General features: G+C 42.6%; 1 protein-coding gene across 2 annotated transcripts in view; it reads right to left on the minus strand.

Moving 5' to 3' along the window:
• SMOC2 (SPARC related modular calcium binding 2) overlaps positions 1-15,755 on the minus strand; it is a 172,416-nt gene that overhangs the window by 111,274 nt on the left and 45,387 nt on the right. For both annotated transcript variants that reach the window (XM_048487087.1, XM_048487078.1), the window contains exon 2: positions 7,335-7,506. In XM_048487087.1, coding sequence (XP_048343044.1) covers positions 7,335-7,506 — 172 coding nt within the window. The remainder of the gene's footprint in view (positions 1-7,334; positions 7,507-15,755) is intronic.

A 15,755-nucleotide genomic window follows, 5' to 3' on the forward strand; every position in this document is an offset into this window, starting at 1 on the left:
TCTCTCAACCCTAAACCCCCTCCGCCCCCAGAAGCCAAGTTCACCAAGCCTGGATGCTATTACCAGGAGTGCCTCCTGGAGCCACCTTGAAAGTCTGGTGCCTCTATCTCCAAAAATGTGCAGCCTGCTTACACACTCAGAAATTCCCTATTGGCTACAATAGAGCCAAAGCACTGCAGAGCACAGAATCTGGGCAAATTTCTTGGGGTGCCTGTCAGGGGTGTATTTTTAAAGCTACTGGCACCAACATTTCAGGGTCTCATCCAGAGACTGTCCTGATGATACCACCTGAGTTGGGTGAAGTTTGGTTCAGGGGGTCCAAAGTTATGGACCCTCAAAGGGGTAGTCCCCATCTCCTGTTAGCTCCCACCTTGGGGGGGTCCATAACCTTGGACCCCCCAGAACCGAACTTCAGCAAACTTGGGTGACATCATCAGGAGGGTCTTCAGATGAAATTCTGGTGTTGCTAGCTTTAAAAATGAGCCCCCTGCAGGCCAAAATGCGAGAAAACACCAAAAATAGCAAAAAAAAAAAGCCTGAATGCCTTGCATTCAGATTCATTCATATTCAGGCAGGACGTATTTGGTCGATTTTGGCCTGAATATGCCTGAATGTGCCAAGATTTGGGCCGAATCTGGAATTCAGTGCACCCGAATCTCCAAGTCTAATGGCAACCCTAAAATACTAAAAAAAAAATGGCCTAAGAAATGCATTTGGGGACTTCATCAGTACTGAGGCAGCTGGTTCCAGCACTGCAAAGAAGTAAAGAAGTTCCAACAAATGGAAAATAACATGCAGAAAAATTAGTGATAATTTCAATCATCCAAGAATCTGTTTTCCAATGTGTTTTCATTTAATCAAAATTTGTTAGGCTATGTGCACCTAATGCCAACACTTTCTTTGAAGTCAACTTGTTGTTCTCCTTCTTCATAAAAATTCATCAGTAGGTGTTTTTGTTGAGAAGAATGCTCTGCAAAACCATTTCTACTGTTTTAAGTTATAATCCAGTTCTTATGTAACACTTCCCCCATAATATTATGAAATCCTATTCAAATCCATGGAACCTTTTTAAAAAGGAAATGATTAACAACACAAATATAAGTCATTTTCTTTTTCCTGCAGTTGTATATCTGATATTCCTGTCTTTTGACTGTTTTAGAGAATAAAAATGCTAATGAAAACAAAGAATCATATTGCTGGCTGCAACTTCTTTGGTCATTAAGACCCACACATTATATTGTGGCAGGAGTCATTAGATCTAAACTCTCTCTGACAGAAGTTTATTTAAATATTGAAAACAGAGGAGGAATGAGGAAAGTTACTCTGGATTCTTGGCTTTTGCATCTAGCACTCATGTTCTGAGGAGAATATATTCTCATATTTTAATGATTTTGACCCCAGTGCATATATTACACTAGTCTGTTTAATAGATTCTGTGTTTTGTGCTTACTGAGGATTTGTCAAAAAAAACTCTTTTTTCATGAGTCCCACAAAAAGAAGAGGTAGGAGTGGAGGGAAATCACTACAAAACCATGTGTGTACATGAGGGAGTTCGGACCACACTATGCAATAAAGGAAAGGTTGAGAACCCGGGGGGGGGGCATATCTGTAACCCTGGCCTCCATCCCCTGCCTTATAAAATATTGAAGTTCATATTATTTCTCATACCATGTGCTGAAAAAATGCCAGTTTCCATGCTTGTATGGGTGGATAGCAGAGTGTCCCAGCCAAGAGCAAGCCTAAGGCAAAACAGCCTGTTTTCAGAAAGTTAATCTATGATTTACTCCAGGCAATTATCTGGACATCTCATAACAAGGACATGCGTCTTTGATTATCTTACCCTACCAGAATACTCCATTGACATAATGGAATCTGAACATCTCTTGATTACCACACCTCACTGAACTACTTTGACACAATAGACTCTGAATACCTCCTTGGTATCTGATGCTACATTTCACTACACCTTTTCAGAAAATGGCTCTGCAACAAATGGTTGCTTCCTTGCATTTCCTCAACCTATTGATACACTTTCCCTAAAACTAATCAATCCCTTCCTAATCTGATGCCTCAGCCAAATTTGAATAACCTCAGTGGAGGCTCCAAAGAGTTACTCTGCATAAAGCCATTCTGTGCTTCCCGATTTAATCTAAGAGCAATTGACTCCATTGTCCCGGGGTTTAGAATAATAGATAGAGCTTTTTGATTAGCTCAAGCCAGCAAGTCCAGCATGGGAAATTCCAGAGAATTTAGGAAAACGAAACTTAAACTTACCTGTTCCCACCCCTACCTGCTCAAAAGGGTATAAAAATACTGTGCACCCCAACTCCAGTGCTCAATACTGGCTTGCACCTCTCTTGGTCTAGTTAAGTTGGAGACCGCGATATCGAATCGCTTGCCTGGATTCAGATGCTGGTCATTTGAATCCTTGCCTTCTACAAGATCTTCCCTGCAGATTTAGGTAACGTATAAGTCCCCTGCCTCCCCACAACTCCTACTCTATCATCCCACCTATCTTTCCTACCTATCTATATACTAGGAACTGTGTGTATGTGCCTTAACGTCTCACTGTGTGATTATTTGCAAACAAAATTTATATAAAAATATTTAAACTACAATTTGGTCTTTTGTGAATTCTCTGCAGATACGTTTCAAGCCATTTCTGGTATACATAGTCTTAAAAGATCCCTACCCAGCCTGTCTCTCGCATTGTCAAGCCGAGTTATTTTCCCCATTGCTACTTTAAAATAGTTGTGTGCTGTTACACTCTTAGCAGCTGGTGGAGATTCCTTAGAAATAAGTTCACAACCTGTGAAAGCTGGATAACGTATCCGTCCGCTTAGCTTGTGACTTTTTGACTTCCTCCCACCTGCGTTGGTGTCAATTAATGTGAGCATTTTCTTGAATCCTTTGATGATGACATGTCAGAACACAAAGAACTACAACCTTCTCCCTGCCCTCAGATCCTAATCAATGGTAGCTACTGAGGTGGTGTGGTGTGAAGACCCACTACTACTGAGGTGGTGTGAAGACCCAGATGTACAAAGCACGTTCATCAGCTACAGGAGAAGCCTGGCTGCTCCCATCCTTACAATTTTACTGAGAGATGAAAGGCCCTTCCCACAGAAGCCAAATAAAACATTTTGAGGCAGAAATAAAACGTTTCCCTCATGGAGTTCTGCATGGTTTTTAGCCCGAAACATTTTATTTCCTGCCTTTAAAAAGTTTTATTTGGATGCTGTCCCTAAGCAATTCTTTTCTGAAAATGGTTTTCTGGAAGCATTTCTATTGTGGAACCATTTTCACTAGCTTTAAAATATTTCCCACATCACCCTGCAGTCCCTCATTTGCACCATTTTGTGAGTTCCTGCCAGCAGTCTTGTGCTGCATTTCCATCATGTTTTTTTTAATTCTGGGGGTCATTTTTACATAGATACGACCTCTAGAAAATCATTGAATCTGCAGATCTGTAAAAAGACCCAGAACTGAAAAAAAAGACTACAAAATGGCAGCTAAGAAGCATTTTGGAAGAGGTGAGTGTGGACAAATAGGTTCTTGCAAACATTTTGCAAAATATTTGCAAAACATTTTCATGGGCATGTGTGAAACGGCAAATGTATCAGTAAACTGAATGCTGATTTGCCTGTTCTCTTGTAATGTTTTGAAAGCAACATACCACATACACATAATCTACATGTTAATTTAAACATTCTTTTTAAAAGCGCAATCCTCTTTTTTAAATGCAATGGAAAAGGAAGTTATGGGTCACATGTTGTAGTAGTATTGTAGAAGCTAAGTAGGTCTAGCCTTGTATGTTGCCTGGAAGGATTACCACATGGGAAACAAATATGCGTTTCTTTTCCACAACTTGGATCTGGCACCCCTGTCTGGCCAAAAAGGAACTGAAATATGAAACCTACGGATCATATCTCCCCTTCTAGCACACAGAGAAGTAGACAATTAGAAAAGAAGTACCTCAGTCACAAAGGTTACCAAACAGGACTTGAAAACAACAGGGAGAAGGAAATGGGCATGTTCATACAAGGGATCTTAAGAAGACCTGTACAAAACTTCAAAGGTCAAAAACAGTTCTTTGAAGTGAACTCCTAGTCAAAGTGGAAACCAGGGAGGACCTTAAAACCAGCAAAGTATGTTTCACTTGACAAATAGTGTTCACAGCCTTATATAATATAGTACTTACACAAGGACCAGTAAGACCCAAGTTCAAATCCCCACTTGCCATGAGACTTATTTGGAGACCTTGGGGCCAGTCATTTCCATTCAGACTAATGCACCTTGCAGGATTGTTGTGAGGATAAAATGGAAGAGGAGGAGCACCTTGTCCTAAGCACCTTGGAAGAATGGTAGGATAATGCTAGGCATCTGAAGTAAGGGTCAGGTCAGCAAATAAGATCCATGCGCAGGGATTGTGAACCCATCTAGAACAATTTGAATACCACCTCCTTGATCATTTGACACCCACCCAGCATCTGTTGTGTCTGGATTAAACCCTTATCAAACACCTCACTGTCTCCAGTTTAACTATTTTACTCCTGGATCAAAGAAACAGAACATGGTGATGATGATCATTTTAATGTCTGAAATAACAGTCTTAAAAGTCCATCTCAGTCCACAACTGAATTACTAATCTTGTGCATTAATAGTGTCAACAGGAACAGTAGAAGTTTGGATTTCAAAATTCAGTTATATTTTCTTTGTTGCCCTTAAACAGACGCAGAGGTAGGATCCATTAAGCAATACAACAGAACATTATAAAAGAGAGTAAGAGAAAAAGCAGAATGTTTAATTTAGGACAGAGCAAGGATGAGACAGAATGTCTCTTTTAAAGAATTCCTGGTGATTTAGAGGCTTTTTGGAGCTAATAGAGGTGAGGAATGCATGATGTGGAAAACTGTCTGTTCAAGGATGTCTCTGTGTGGTCTCTTTGTTTTGTGTGTGTGTGTGTGTGTGTGTGTGTGTGTGTGTGTGTGTGTGTGTGTGTGTGTGTGTGTGTGTGTGTGTGTGTGTGTGTGTGTGTGTGTGTGTGTGTGTGTGTGTGTGTGTGTGTAAACCTTTGTGATCATCTGTATCTATGGATGAAAAAGGAAATCATTGTGCTGAGAGTCAAAGCCTGCATTTCAGCTGGGAAGTATATCAACATTTCTCCAAGTCTGCAAGACAAACATGAGTGCTTCAGCATCAATTAGCCAAAACAACTTACAGACTGATCAGAAAAATTAGATGTCAGAACTGGCTGCAGAAGAGACTAGATAAAGAAGCCAGTAATGAGGAGGAGTGAGAGTGCTGAAAGAGAAGTGAGAGATGTAACACCATTTCAAGCATTTCCTGCAATTTCCAATCTGCCTACAATCTGCCCACAAACCAGTTAAGAGAAGCAAATCTAAGATACAGAGTAAAGCCAGTAGAACTCCCATAACACTCACTAAAAATACCATCATCTCCACTGTAAGCCTTTGGAATTAAATTGGGCAGTTTGGTCTCCCAAATGGGTTCCACAATTCTTTCAAAGAGTAGGCAGTTTACAGAATATTTCAGCAGGTGTTTGAAAGAGATCTGTTGTATAGCAGTTAGCACACTGGACTAGAATCTAGAAAAAGAAATTGGGGTATGGTGTTACCAGCATAAAATGAAAAAGAACCACCGCCCCTTTATTCAGAATCAGACCACTGGTCTATCAAGGTAAATATCAGCTAATCTTACTGGGACTAGCTGTCTAGGTAAGAGACGTTTCAAATCCTCTTCTGCTGATTTTTCAGCTAGAGATTCTGGGAATTGAACCTAGTGTCATCCATGGCAACACAGGGCTTCTCCTTGATTAACCCACCCATGAGGCTGGTCACACTCTGGGTTTGGTCTTTGGGTCAGGAGTTATCCTCTGTTGATAGAGTGCCATGATCCGACCACTATACCCTGAAGGTTCTGATGGACTTGCCATCCTGTGTAGGTGACGGGCTGATTTATGGCCACCCATGAAGACTTACGGATCTGATTCGTTTCCTGAATGCTCTGTGGGATCCTGACACCCTTGATGAGCAGGTGGAGGTAATTGCCCGGTGTCCTCTAAAGAGCTACGCCAAATGAAAAGGGAGCTCAGACATCTAGAGTGAGTGTGGAGGAGATTTCGTGATGAGGCTACGCGTACATCTTATAAAAGGAGATGGAGAGATGGAGCCTAGGAGATGGTGATGAAGAGGGCGTCCTCTCTCATGTCAGCTAGCTCTCACACAGCATAATTATTCCATATTATTCAGTCCCTTTCTCCTTTAAATGAAGGCCCTAAAATATTCAATTGGCTCATAGCTGTGAGGCTTTTATGGGCTTTTTCGCAGATAAAATCACATCACTCCGCCATTACCTTCCTGCCACCTTTGAAACAAACTGGAGGCTCCATTGCTGTCTTCAGGTCCTTTTTTGGACCTCTTTTCCCTGCTTGCGGAGGCTGATGTTGACAGGGTCCTAGCTGCTGTTAGACCTATGACCTGTCCTCTGGATCCATGCCCTTTCTGGTTAATTCAGCATGCCAGGAGGAGTTATGACCCCACCTGTTAAGTATTATCAATTGCTCCCTTGAGTAAGGAGCACTTCTAGGAGGGTTGAAGGAAGTGGCGGTCTGCCAACTCTTAAAAATATCTTCTTTAGTTCCTAGTGATCTGACCAGTTACTGCCTCATCTCGAATCTTTTGCTTCTGGGGAAGGTAATTGAGAGAATGGTGTTGGAGCAGCCTCTGGGCTTCCTGGAAGACACTTCAGCACTCAGTCACTTCCAGTCTGGCTTCCATGCTGGGCATGGGACAGAGACCGTCCTCACTGCCATCACAGATACACCCTGCATGCAACTTGACTAGGGTGGCTCAGTGCTGCTGGTATTATCAGATCTTACCGCAGCCTTCACTGCCCTGGCCCCTGCCTGGTGGAACGCTCTTCCTCCAGCCATCAGGGCCCTGCAAGACCTTGGACAGTTCCACAGGGCCTGTAAAATTGAGTTGTTCCACTAGGCTTTGCGGGGGGGGGATCGCTGATTGCCTCCCATGCCACACACACCCCACAATTGGCCACCATGTGCTGTCTCTGGTCCCCTCCCAGGGGCTTAAAAGGTTTCTTCAGGCTGCCATCCAATTTTAGGTTTTTCTTCCATTTCTCTGTTGTTGTATTTAAATTAATTTCATTTTAATTGTTAGGCTATTACTTCCTAATTTTCTTCTTCTTCTGTATACCACCCAGAGCCCTTCGGGGGTGGGTGTTATAGCAAGTTAAACAGTAAATAGATACATAAAAATGAGACAGTCCAATAAGATACCTTGAGAATTTCTTACCTTTGCAGTTGCCTTTGTACTCAATTCGTAGCTGAGAATCTTTACATTTTGCTCGTAGATATTCACACCTGGACAAGAAAGTCCTGCCATCTGAAGCACACAATGACTTTTGGGGTGATCCTGTGCAATCCTGGCTGCATTTTTGGTCCTTGTCTTGCTCGACTCTTAAAAACTTCAGCAAAAAGAAAAAAAATATGCAGTATGGTTAATCATTACAAACTGTCCAACTATCAGTTGTCTGTCACACAGAATGAAAGCTATCCTTTCCTTATGGCCACAAAAAACCAAGTTGAGGATTTCTACAGTTTACAGCAATACTGAAGGAGAGAACAGAGCACCAAAATTAGTTCTGTTTTTCAAAGATGAACGTGGACAATGGAGCAGTAACTAGATAGCACCTCAAAATTAATTCTTCTGGTCAGCAATTTTGGGCTACAGCAACAGAAGTATAGTATCCAGATCATGCAAAATGATGGCATCACTGTATTCTGCTCTGGTTTAGACCTCATTTGGAGTATTGTCTTCAGTTCTGGGCACCACAATTTAAGAAGAATGCTGACAAGGTAAAACATGTCCAGAGGAGGACAATGAAGATTGTGAGGGGTCTGAAGACCAAACTCTATGAGAAAAGGTTGAAGGAGGTGGATATGCTTAGCCTGAAGAGGCGATGATCAAGAGGTGATATAATAGCCATCTTCAAATATTTGAAGGGCTGTCATATAGAGGAGTGGAAGTGTTTTCTGTTGCCTCAGAAGGTTGGACCAGAACCAGTGGGTTGAAATTAAATCAAAAGATTTTTCAGCTAAAAATTAGGAAGAACTTCCTGACAAAGCAGTTCCTAAATGGAACAGGCTTCCTTGGGAGGTGGTGGGCTCTCCTTTTTCGGAGGTTTTTAAGCAGACACAAGATGTCCATCTGACAGCAATTCTGAGTCTGTGAACTTAGGTCATGAAAGAAAGGGCAGGAAAGGCTCCCATGGCCTTTAATTATATGCTCAGGGTAATGCCAACAGTTAGTTTGGGATCAGAAAGGAACTTTCTTCCAGGCCAGATTGGCCAGGGGTCCAGAAGGATTTTTGCCTTCCTTTGGGCATAAGAGAGGTCACTAGGGAAGTGGAAGGTAGAGGGTAGTTGTGATTTTCCTGCATTGTGCAGAGGATTGAGCTAGATGACCCTTGAGATACTTTCCAGCTCTATTTCCATGTCTCTGTATTCTAGACACAACAATTATTTCTTACTAGTGGCTGATGTCATTCTCATTTAAGTTTGCAAACTCTTCTATCATTTCACTGTTTAAAATAACAAATAAAATATGAAAGGCATGCCGTTGCCAGTAGATAATCACAAGGTAAAGCTCTTAAAATGCCATAAAGCCGTTGAAACACTGCCAGAATTTACAAAGTATGCAGTACTTCTCAATTGTTATTAAATCTGCTCATATGAAAACTGTCATAACTATTTTCGTATGATGCATGTAGTGTTTATTATTTCTTCCTCTCTCTCATAACAACACAACTTGGTCTCAGTGCAGTTAATGGAAAAAGCTTTTGGACAAAAGGTAGTAGTAGTAGTAGTTCTTCTTTACGATTAATTACATTGTAGAATTAAGGACCAGGGGATGTAGTGATGGCTGCAAGCATAGAATATTTTAAAAGACAATTGGACATATTCCTGGAGGAGAAGTCCAGCTACGCTTGCCAGGTCTCTTGCTAAAGTGGGAGATCTCCCAGCAAACTTGTGTTTTGCCCATCAGCAGCTGAAATGCCGGCGAGAGCAAATGCAGGAGAGGAACTAGGCTGAATGTCAGCATTCTCACATCATTTCTTGTGTAACCTAGAAATGGCATAACAAATGTTCTAGGATTTTCAAAAACTCTATGGTGCTTAGTAAGGGCACTTCTGTTTTTTTTTTACCAGATCTAGTATCAACACATTGGCATCACACCAGCACACCAGGCCCCACCTCCTTTTCATTTCTAGGGATTGCTGGCTGTGCTTTATGACCCAAAGTCTAGCAATATCTACTGGCCATGATAACTAAAGGAAAACTGCACATCCAGAGAAATAGCAGCAACCAAATCACCGGGGGCAGCCACTGCGGCTGTGGTGAGCAAAGGAGGCAAAGGGGGTTGTTTGCAAAGCAATGCTTGCCAGCACGCTGCAGCCTTAAAAGGCGGTAGGAGCCTGGGTATAAAAGGGAGCTACACCCAGAGATCGTCCTTCTTGGCGGCAAGACTCGGAACGGTGTGGCCCACCCACCCTCCCTATATTACACAGATTGTTGATTTGCTTATTTTGTCGCAGCCCGGTAGGTTGGCAACGGGAGTTGCAACATCTGGGGAGAAACCAAGCCAGCCGGTCGGTTCTTCCATGCTTGTGCCCTGCGGAAGGGCCGTGGGGTGTGGCGGGCTGGTAGGCAAGCCGGTAGGCTTAGCCGGTGCCCAACACCCCATGGAGTGGGGTGGGGTTGGGATGGTAGGCGGCCGGTAGGCTTAGCCGGTGCCCGACACCCCAGCAAGCTTGGGGAGGATGGCGGGTCTGTAGGCGGCCAGTAGGCTTAGCCGGTGCCCGCCTCCTCAGCAGCAGCAGGAAGAGTTGAAGCCGGGGGTTCGCCCCTGGGGCTCCCGCTTCCTGCAGGTGGCCCCAATGGAGATTGGGGATCGCTTGATGTTGTGACCCGTTTGCTGCCCAGCTTCTCTGTAAATAGTTATGTATTATATATTAATAAATTGGGCTGCGGCCCAATCCATTTTCCAAGCCTGTCGTTCTAGTGTTTTCATTTGCCGGAGAAGGGTCTCACCATCTACACGCAAAGTAAATTTCTAAATACCAGTGCTGAGAAGCAACATGAGTGCTGAGAAGCAACCTTTGCCTCTCTGCTCTTGCTGGCCACCCCAGGGCACCTGGTGTGTCTCTGTGTAAAACAGGATTCTGAACTAGAGGGACCAATGGCATGATCCTGAGGGCCTTGTGTCTTACTATTGTGTTCTGACTGTTTTACAGTATTATTGTATTGCATTCATTTTCATAGCAATCCTGAAGGGCCACTCGATATTATTCCAATTTGATAGTTGAAGAACCAAGCATTGTTCTTTAAAAGGTACAAAACGAGACAGTGCAGATTTCATGCTGGTTGGTCTTTAAATGGAGATATAAAACTCAAATGGATTGGAGAACTAAAATCCCCACTAGGTTGGACAACCTTAAAGGGGGGGGGGGCAGAGGTTGTTTCTGGAATTACAATTGATCTCCAGACTACAGAGATCAGTTTCTTAGAAGGACATGACAGCTTCAGAGAGCAGACTCTCCCAGTCACTGCTACCAAATCTCCAGGAATTTTGCAAGGCAGAGTGCTCATTGTTCTGAACTAGTAGTTCACTAAGCCGTTATTCAACATTTTGTTTTCCAAAATTCTTTCCCTCTCACTAGCATCAATTGCCAGCTTTTCTACCTGCCCCAGATCCTAAGCATCCATGGGAGGCAACATTTCACTGACTAAAATAGAGACTCACTAGTGATACCCTGTTTGTCAGACTGAAAAGTACTTCCTGAACTCCCTTTGTCCCTACACTATTACTGATGGCATGTTTCCACACGCAAGTCAACTAGACCTGGAGATCACCTAGAACTAAAACTTGCTTCCAGACCACAGAGATCACTTCTCCTTCAAAAAAAGGGATGATTTGGGGGTGGGGGGGTTCCCAACCTCCCCAAACCCAACTCTCTTCAGGTTCTATTTTAAAAAATAGGAATTTTGCGACCTGGAGTTGGCAACTCTAAGTTCACTTCTTGATGCTGCAGTCAACAAATTACTTAGATATATGTACATACATCACAAACTTATGTTTTGTAAGTGCATGCCTGCATTGCATCTCTGTGTTGGAATAATATCAGCTCCATTATGACTAGACTGCATCATAACTGCACACCAGAATGGCTTCCCTCAGTATGAGAGCTGGAGGGAGGGGGGGTAATGGTTAAGGACAGGTGCACTCTAGTCTGGAGAATGAGGTTTGATTCCCCGCTCCTCTACATGAGTGGTGGACTTTTATCTAGTAAACTGGATTGTTTCCCCACTCGTACACATGAAGCTGGCTGGGTGACCTTGGGCTAGTTACAGTTCTCTCAGAACTCTCTCAGCCCCACCTACCTCACAAGGTGTCTGTTGTGGGGAGAGGAAGGGGGAAAGGAGTGTATAAACTGCCTTGAGATTCCTTATAGGATAGAAAGGTGGGGTATAAATCCAAACTCTTCTTCTTCTGACAGGGTGATATGACAGCTGAATACTGATAGGAGCTTGATTCTGCATCACTGTAGTGGTGATATCAACTAAGATTTTTACCATACCATATTTCGTCTTTAAAAGAATGTCATCTGTACTTTGGCCTGAATTTTTGAGTCTCTTTTTAGAGACTGATTTTCTTTTCATTATGCACTGTGGTTGGTATTTTTCTATGTAATTTATAACATATTCATAGTGACAGTGACTTTATGGTTTCCTGCAAGAACATAGGGATTTATGAGCTTAAGAATTTATGTTAGTGCAGAAATACTCAAGAGATGCGAATCAGAGCATTTCCGCCTATGGCAAACAGAGGCTGATTATACACAGCACAAATAAGACATCCTGGGGACATCTTTAAAAAAGCCTTCTCATTTTTTGCCTGGACAGCATGCACAAAAAAGGCACCAGAGGAGACAGAGGCTTTCCCCCCCCCCCATCTGCCATACCCTCACACTCTTGTGCTCAGCATTTTATAATACTGCAATGATTTTCTGTCTGCCCCATTTGCTGAAGGTTTCCCCAGAACGTTTGCTCTACAAGCCCCACTGCTGGGCACCTTTTCAGCCCCAAAAGTACATGTTGTACTCTGCTCTTCCAACTGATTCTGGCAACATATAGTTTCCCCTTTTTAAAAATTTTCAATGAGCTGTCTTCAAAGACACATGCTTGTCTTCGAAGATAGCTCATCAAAGGTGAAAAAAGGAAAAAAAGTATATTGACAGAATCAATCAATCAATCAATCAATCAATATTTTATTTCGGTCAAAGACCAGAAAATATCAGATATAAAACATAAAATCCAGATAATACATTTCCAGACCAGTCCAAAGACTGTCGATCCTATTGACAGAATCAGCAGGATGAGCTTACAACCATGTCCTTTTTGCAGGGGTGTAACGAGGCAGCCCTGGGGAAACTGTAGCCCTGGGCAAAACCTGAGTTGGATGGGCGGCCACTCCACCCATGGGCGGCCACTCCACCATGACCAAAATTTTTTTTGCACCAGGACATTGGTGCCTGCAGGGGGTGCATTTTTAGACATATCAGCACCAATATTTCAGCATATCAGCAAAGGGGGTGCCCCATCCCCCATTGTTTCCAATGGGAGCTAATAGGAGATGGGGGCTACAGTTTTGAGGGTCCATAACTTTGGACCCCCTGAACCAAACTGCACCAAACTTGGGGGGTGCCATCATCTCCAGATGATACCCTGAAATTTTGGTGCCGATACATCCAAAAATGCACCCCCTGCAGGAACATCCTAGAAATTTGCCCAAGAATCTTTGTTCAGCATTGAGTTTTCTGCATTGCTGTCAATGGGGGTTGCAGGCTGTGGGGGGCACATTTCTGAAGTCACAGTCTCAAAACTTTCTGGGTCTCATCAGGAGACTTCCCTAATGATACCCCCCAGGTTTGGTGCAGTTTGGTTCAGGGGGGCCAAAGTTATGGACCCTCAAAACTGTAGCCCCCATCTCCTATTAGCTCCAATTGGAAACAATGGGGGATAGGGGCACCCCCTTTGGGAGTGCATAACTTTGGACTCCCTGAACCAAACCTCACCAAACTTGGAGGGTAGAATAAGGACAGCCTCCTGATGATACGCTGAAATTTTGGTGCCACTAGCCTAAAAACTGCGCCCCCTGCAGGCCAAAAATGGAAAACCACTAAAATACCCAAAAACGAACCCAGCATTTTGATGCCCCCCACAAGGTGATGCCCTGGGCAGCTGCCCACCTTGCCCAATGGGCATTACGCCAGTGCCTTTTTGAGATAAAAAAAGCATCCAGCAAAAGAACTTGCAGAATCAAAGTCCCAGGGAAACCTTTAGCAAATGGCTGCTGACATGGAGAATCATTGCAGCGCAGTGAAACGTTGGGCATGAGTGGCGGAGGAAAGTGACATGAGAGCTTTAACTGTTGGGTGGGAAAAATAAGATGTCTCCTCAGCTCTTGAGCTTTGTACATCAAGCAGGAGATGAGATGACTTCAGAAAAAAATCCACCTTTTGGCAACTTCAAAAAGGGGACGCCTGGAACAGAAATAAGGCATCCTGAGGATGTCTTGGGAAGATAGCTGTGTGGAGTTCCTCCCCAAGATGCCTCTTTCCTGTCCCCAGGATACCTTATTTGTGCTGTGCATAAAAGGCCAGACATCAGCATTTTGTTAAATGTAAGTATTTTTTTCAAAGTAAGCATGGACAACTACATCTAATTCTTGATGCTTATTTTTTTAATTAAAGTAATAAATCCACTTAATTTTTAAACTTCAACTGCAATCACTTAGACTTGTCTCTCTTTAATGTCAAAAAATCAGAAGTCTTATGGTATGGCCTGATAATTATAATTTTACCGGTTGAATTCCGAATCATTTTCAAGGTGTGGGTATTGACCTTCAAGGCCTTACGCGGCCTGGGACCCTCGTACCTTCGGGACCGCATTACCCCATACGTCCCTACTCAGCCTCTGCGCTCGGCAGAGGCCAATTTGCTGGAGATCCCTGGCCCCTCGATGACGCGGCTGGCCTCTACTCGAGCCAGGGCCTTTACGGCTCTGGCACCGGCCTAGTGGAACACTTTACCACCAGCTATCCGGGCCCTGCGGGATCTTGGAGAATTCCGCAGGGCCTGTAAAACCGAATTGTTCCACCGGGCCTTCGGAGAGTCCAGCTGCTGATGGTGCCCATGCCCGTGCCCTCGCCCCCCTCTGTTCATAAGGGTCCTTAACACCACTGAGACCCATTGTTTTTCGCTGAGGGAGACTGTTTTTGGATTATATGTGGAGCGGTGGGCTGCCATTTTAGAATGTAACTGTTTTTAAATTGTTATTGTATGTTGTTTTTATATTGTTCACCGCCCTGAGCCTTGTTGAGATAGGGCGGTATATTAAATCTAATAATAATAATAATAATAATAATAATAATAATAATAATAATAATAATAATAATAATAATAATAATAATAATAATAATTTTCTGTAAATGGAAAAACAAAATCACAGATCTATTATAAACATAGTATTCATACCCTTGGAATTTGAGTATGCTATATTGGAACAGTAACAAACAATAGCACATTATTTTTGCTTGTCTTTTTTACTTTTCATCCAGTCATATTTTCCCTTTGTCTTTTTGCCCAATAAATAAAGAGCAACAAAGTCAGATCATGGAGAAAAATCATGGAGCAAGGTCCTTCAATTTTGCTGCATACACTGAGAAACTGATTTTTTTCTTAGTAGTTATTTTCTGAATTAATAAATGTCAAAGAAACAAATGCAATTACAAATATGTCTGAATTGTCTGCAAAAGTAATTTTCCCCACACCTCAATGCAGGCCGGAAATCTATCCTGGCTACATGACCGGAGCAATTTACACTGCAATCCTAAAAAACACTTTTTCCATTGAATAGATCTGTTTAGAATTGCTCCCATAGATAGCTGGCTCCCTACATGACCCACTGAATAACTTAGGAAAGAATTTTTGGTATGTGAATTGCCCTTGTATGTTCAGAATGGTGATGAGATGCAGATCATCAAGCAGAAGGCTACTATGCTAAAAACATACACATCAAGAAGTCCCACTGATGGGTCTTTTCTTCAGAGTAAAAATGTTTAGTGTTGGGCTAAAAAAGCTTCTCCATTTGCTGCACAAGGTCACAACTAGCATTTCCAGGGAACAAAATAAAATAGAAATTAGAACAATTACTGTAGCAATATTACGCATTGAGCAGTGTAGCATATCTCATATGTTGTGGGACACTCTCTATGAAGCTCAATCCAAATTCTAAGAGGTGAGTAACTGAAAATTACCCACTGCATAAGGGGGCTATATTTTAAAAAGGACAGGTTTTCTCTCTCATTAAAGGTCTATATGATACAATGAGCAGTTGTAAAGAAAGCAATGTTCAGCAGATGCATGTTTCCCCTTCACACTGAATCTTTTTTCTTTTTATTAAAAGGGACAGAAGCCAATACTAATTTTGTTGAAGAAATGTCTGAGCTAGTATTAATCATGAAAGGTGACATTTCCAGACTGGAATCTAGATTAAATTTTAAGAAACTGTTACCTAACACTTGTAAATTGTTTAGGAGGCATCCAGACAAAATTGTAAGCCAAATCAGAGAACTGTTTTGCATTTCACAGCC

This window comes from Sphaerodactylus townsendi, linkage group LG01 (genome assembly GCF_021028975.2).
Source record: "Sphaerodactylus townsendi isolate TG3544 linkage group LG01, MPM_Stown_v2.3, whole genome shotgun sequence".
Classification (NCBI taxonomy): Eukaryota; Metazoa; Chordata; class Lepidosauria; order Squamata; family Sphaerodactylidae; genus Sphaerodactylus; species Sphaerodactylus townsendi.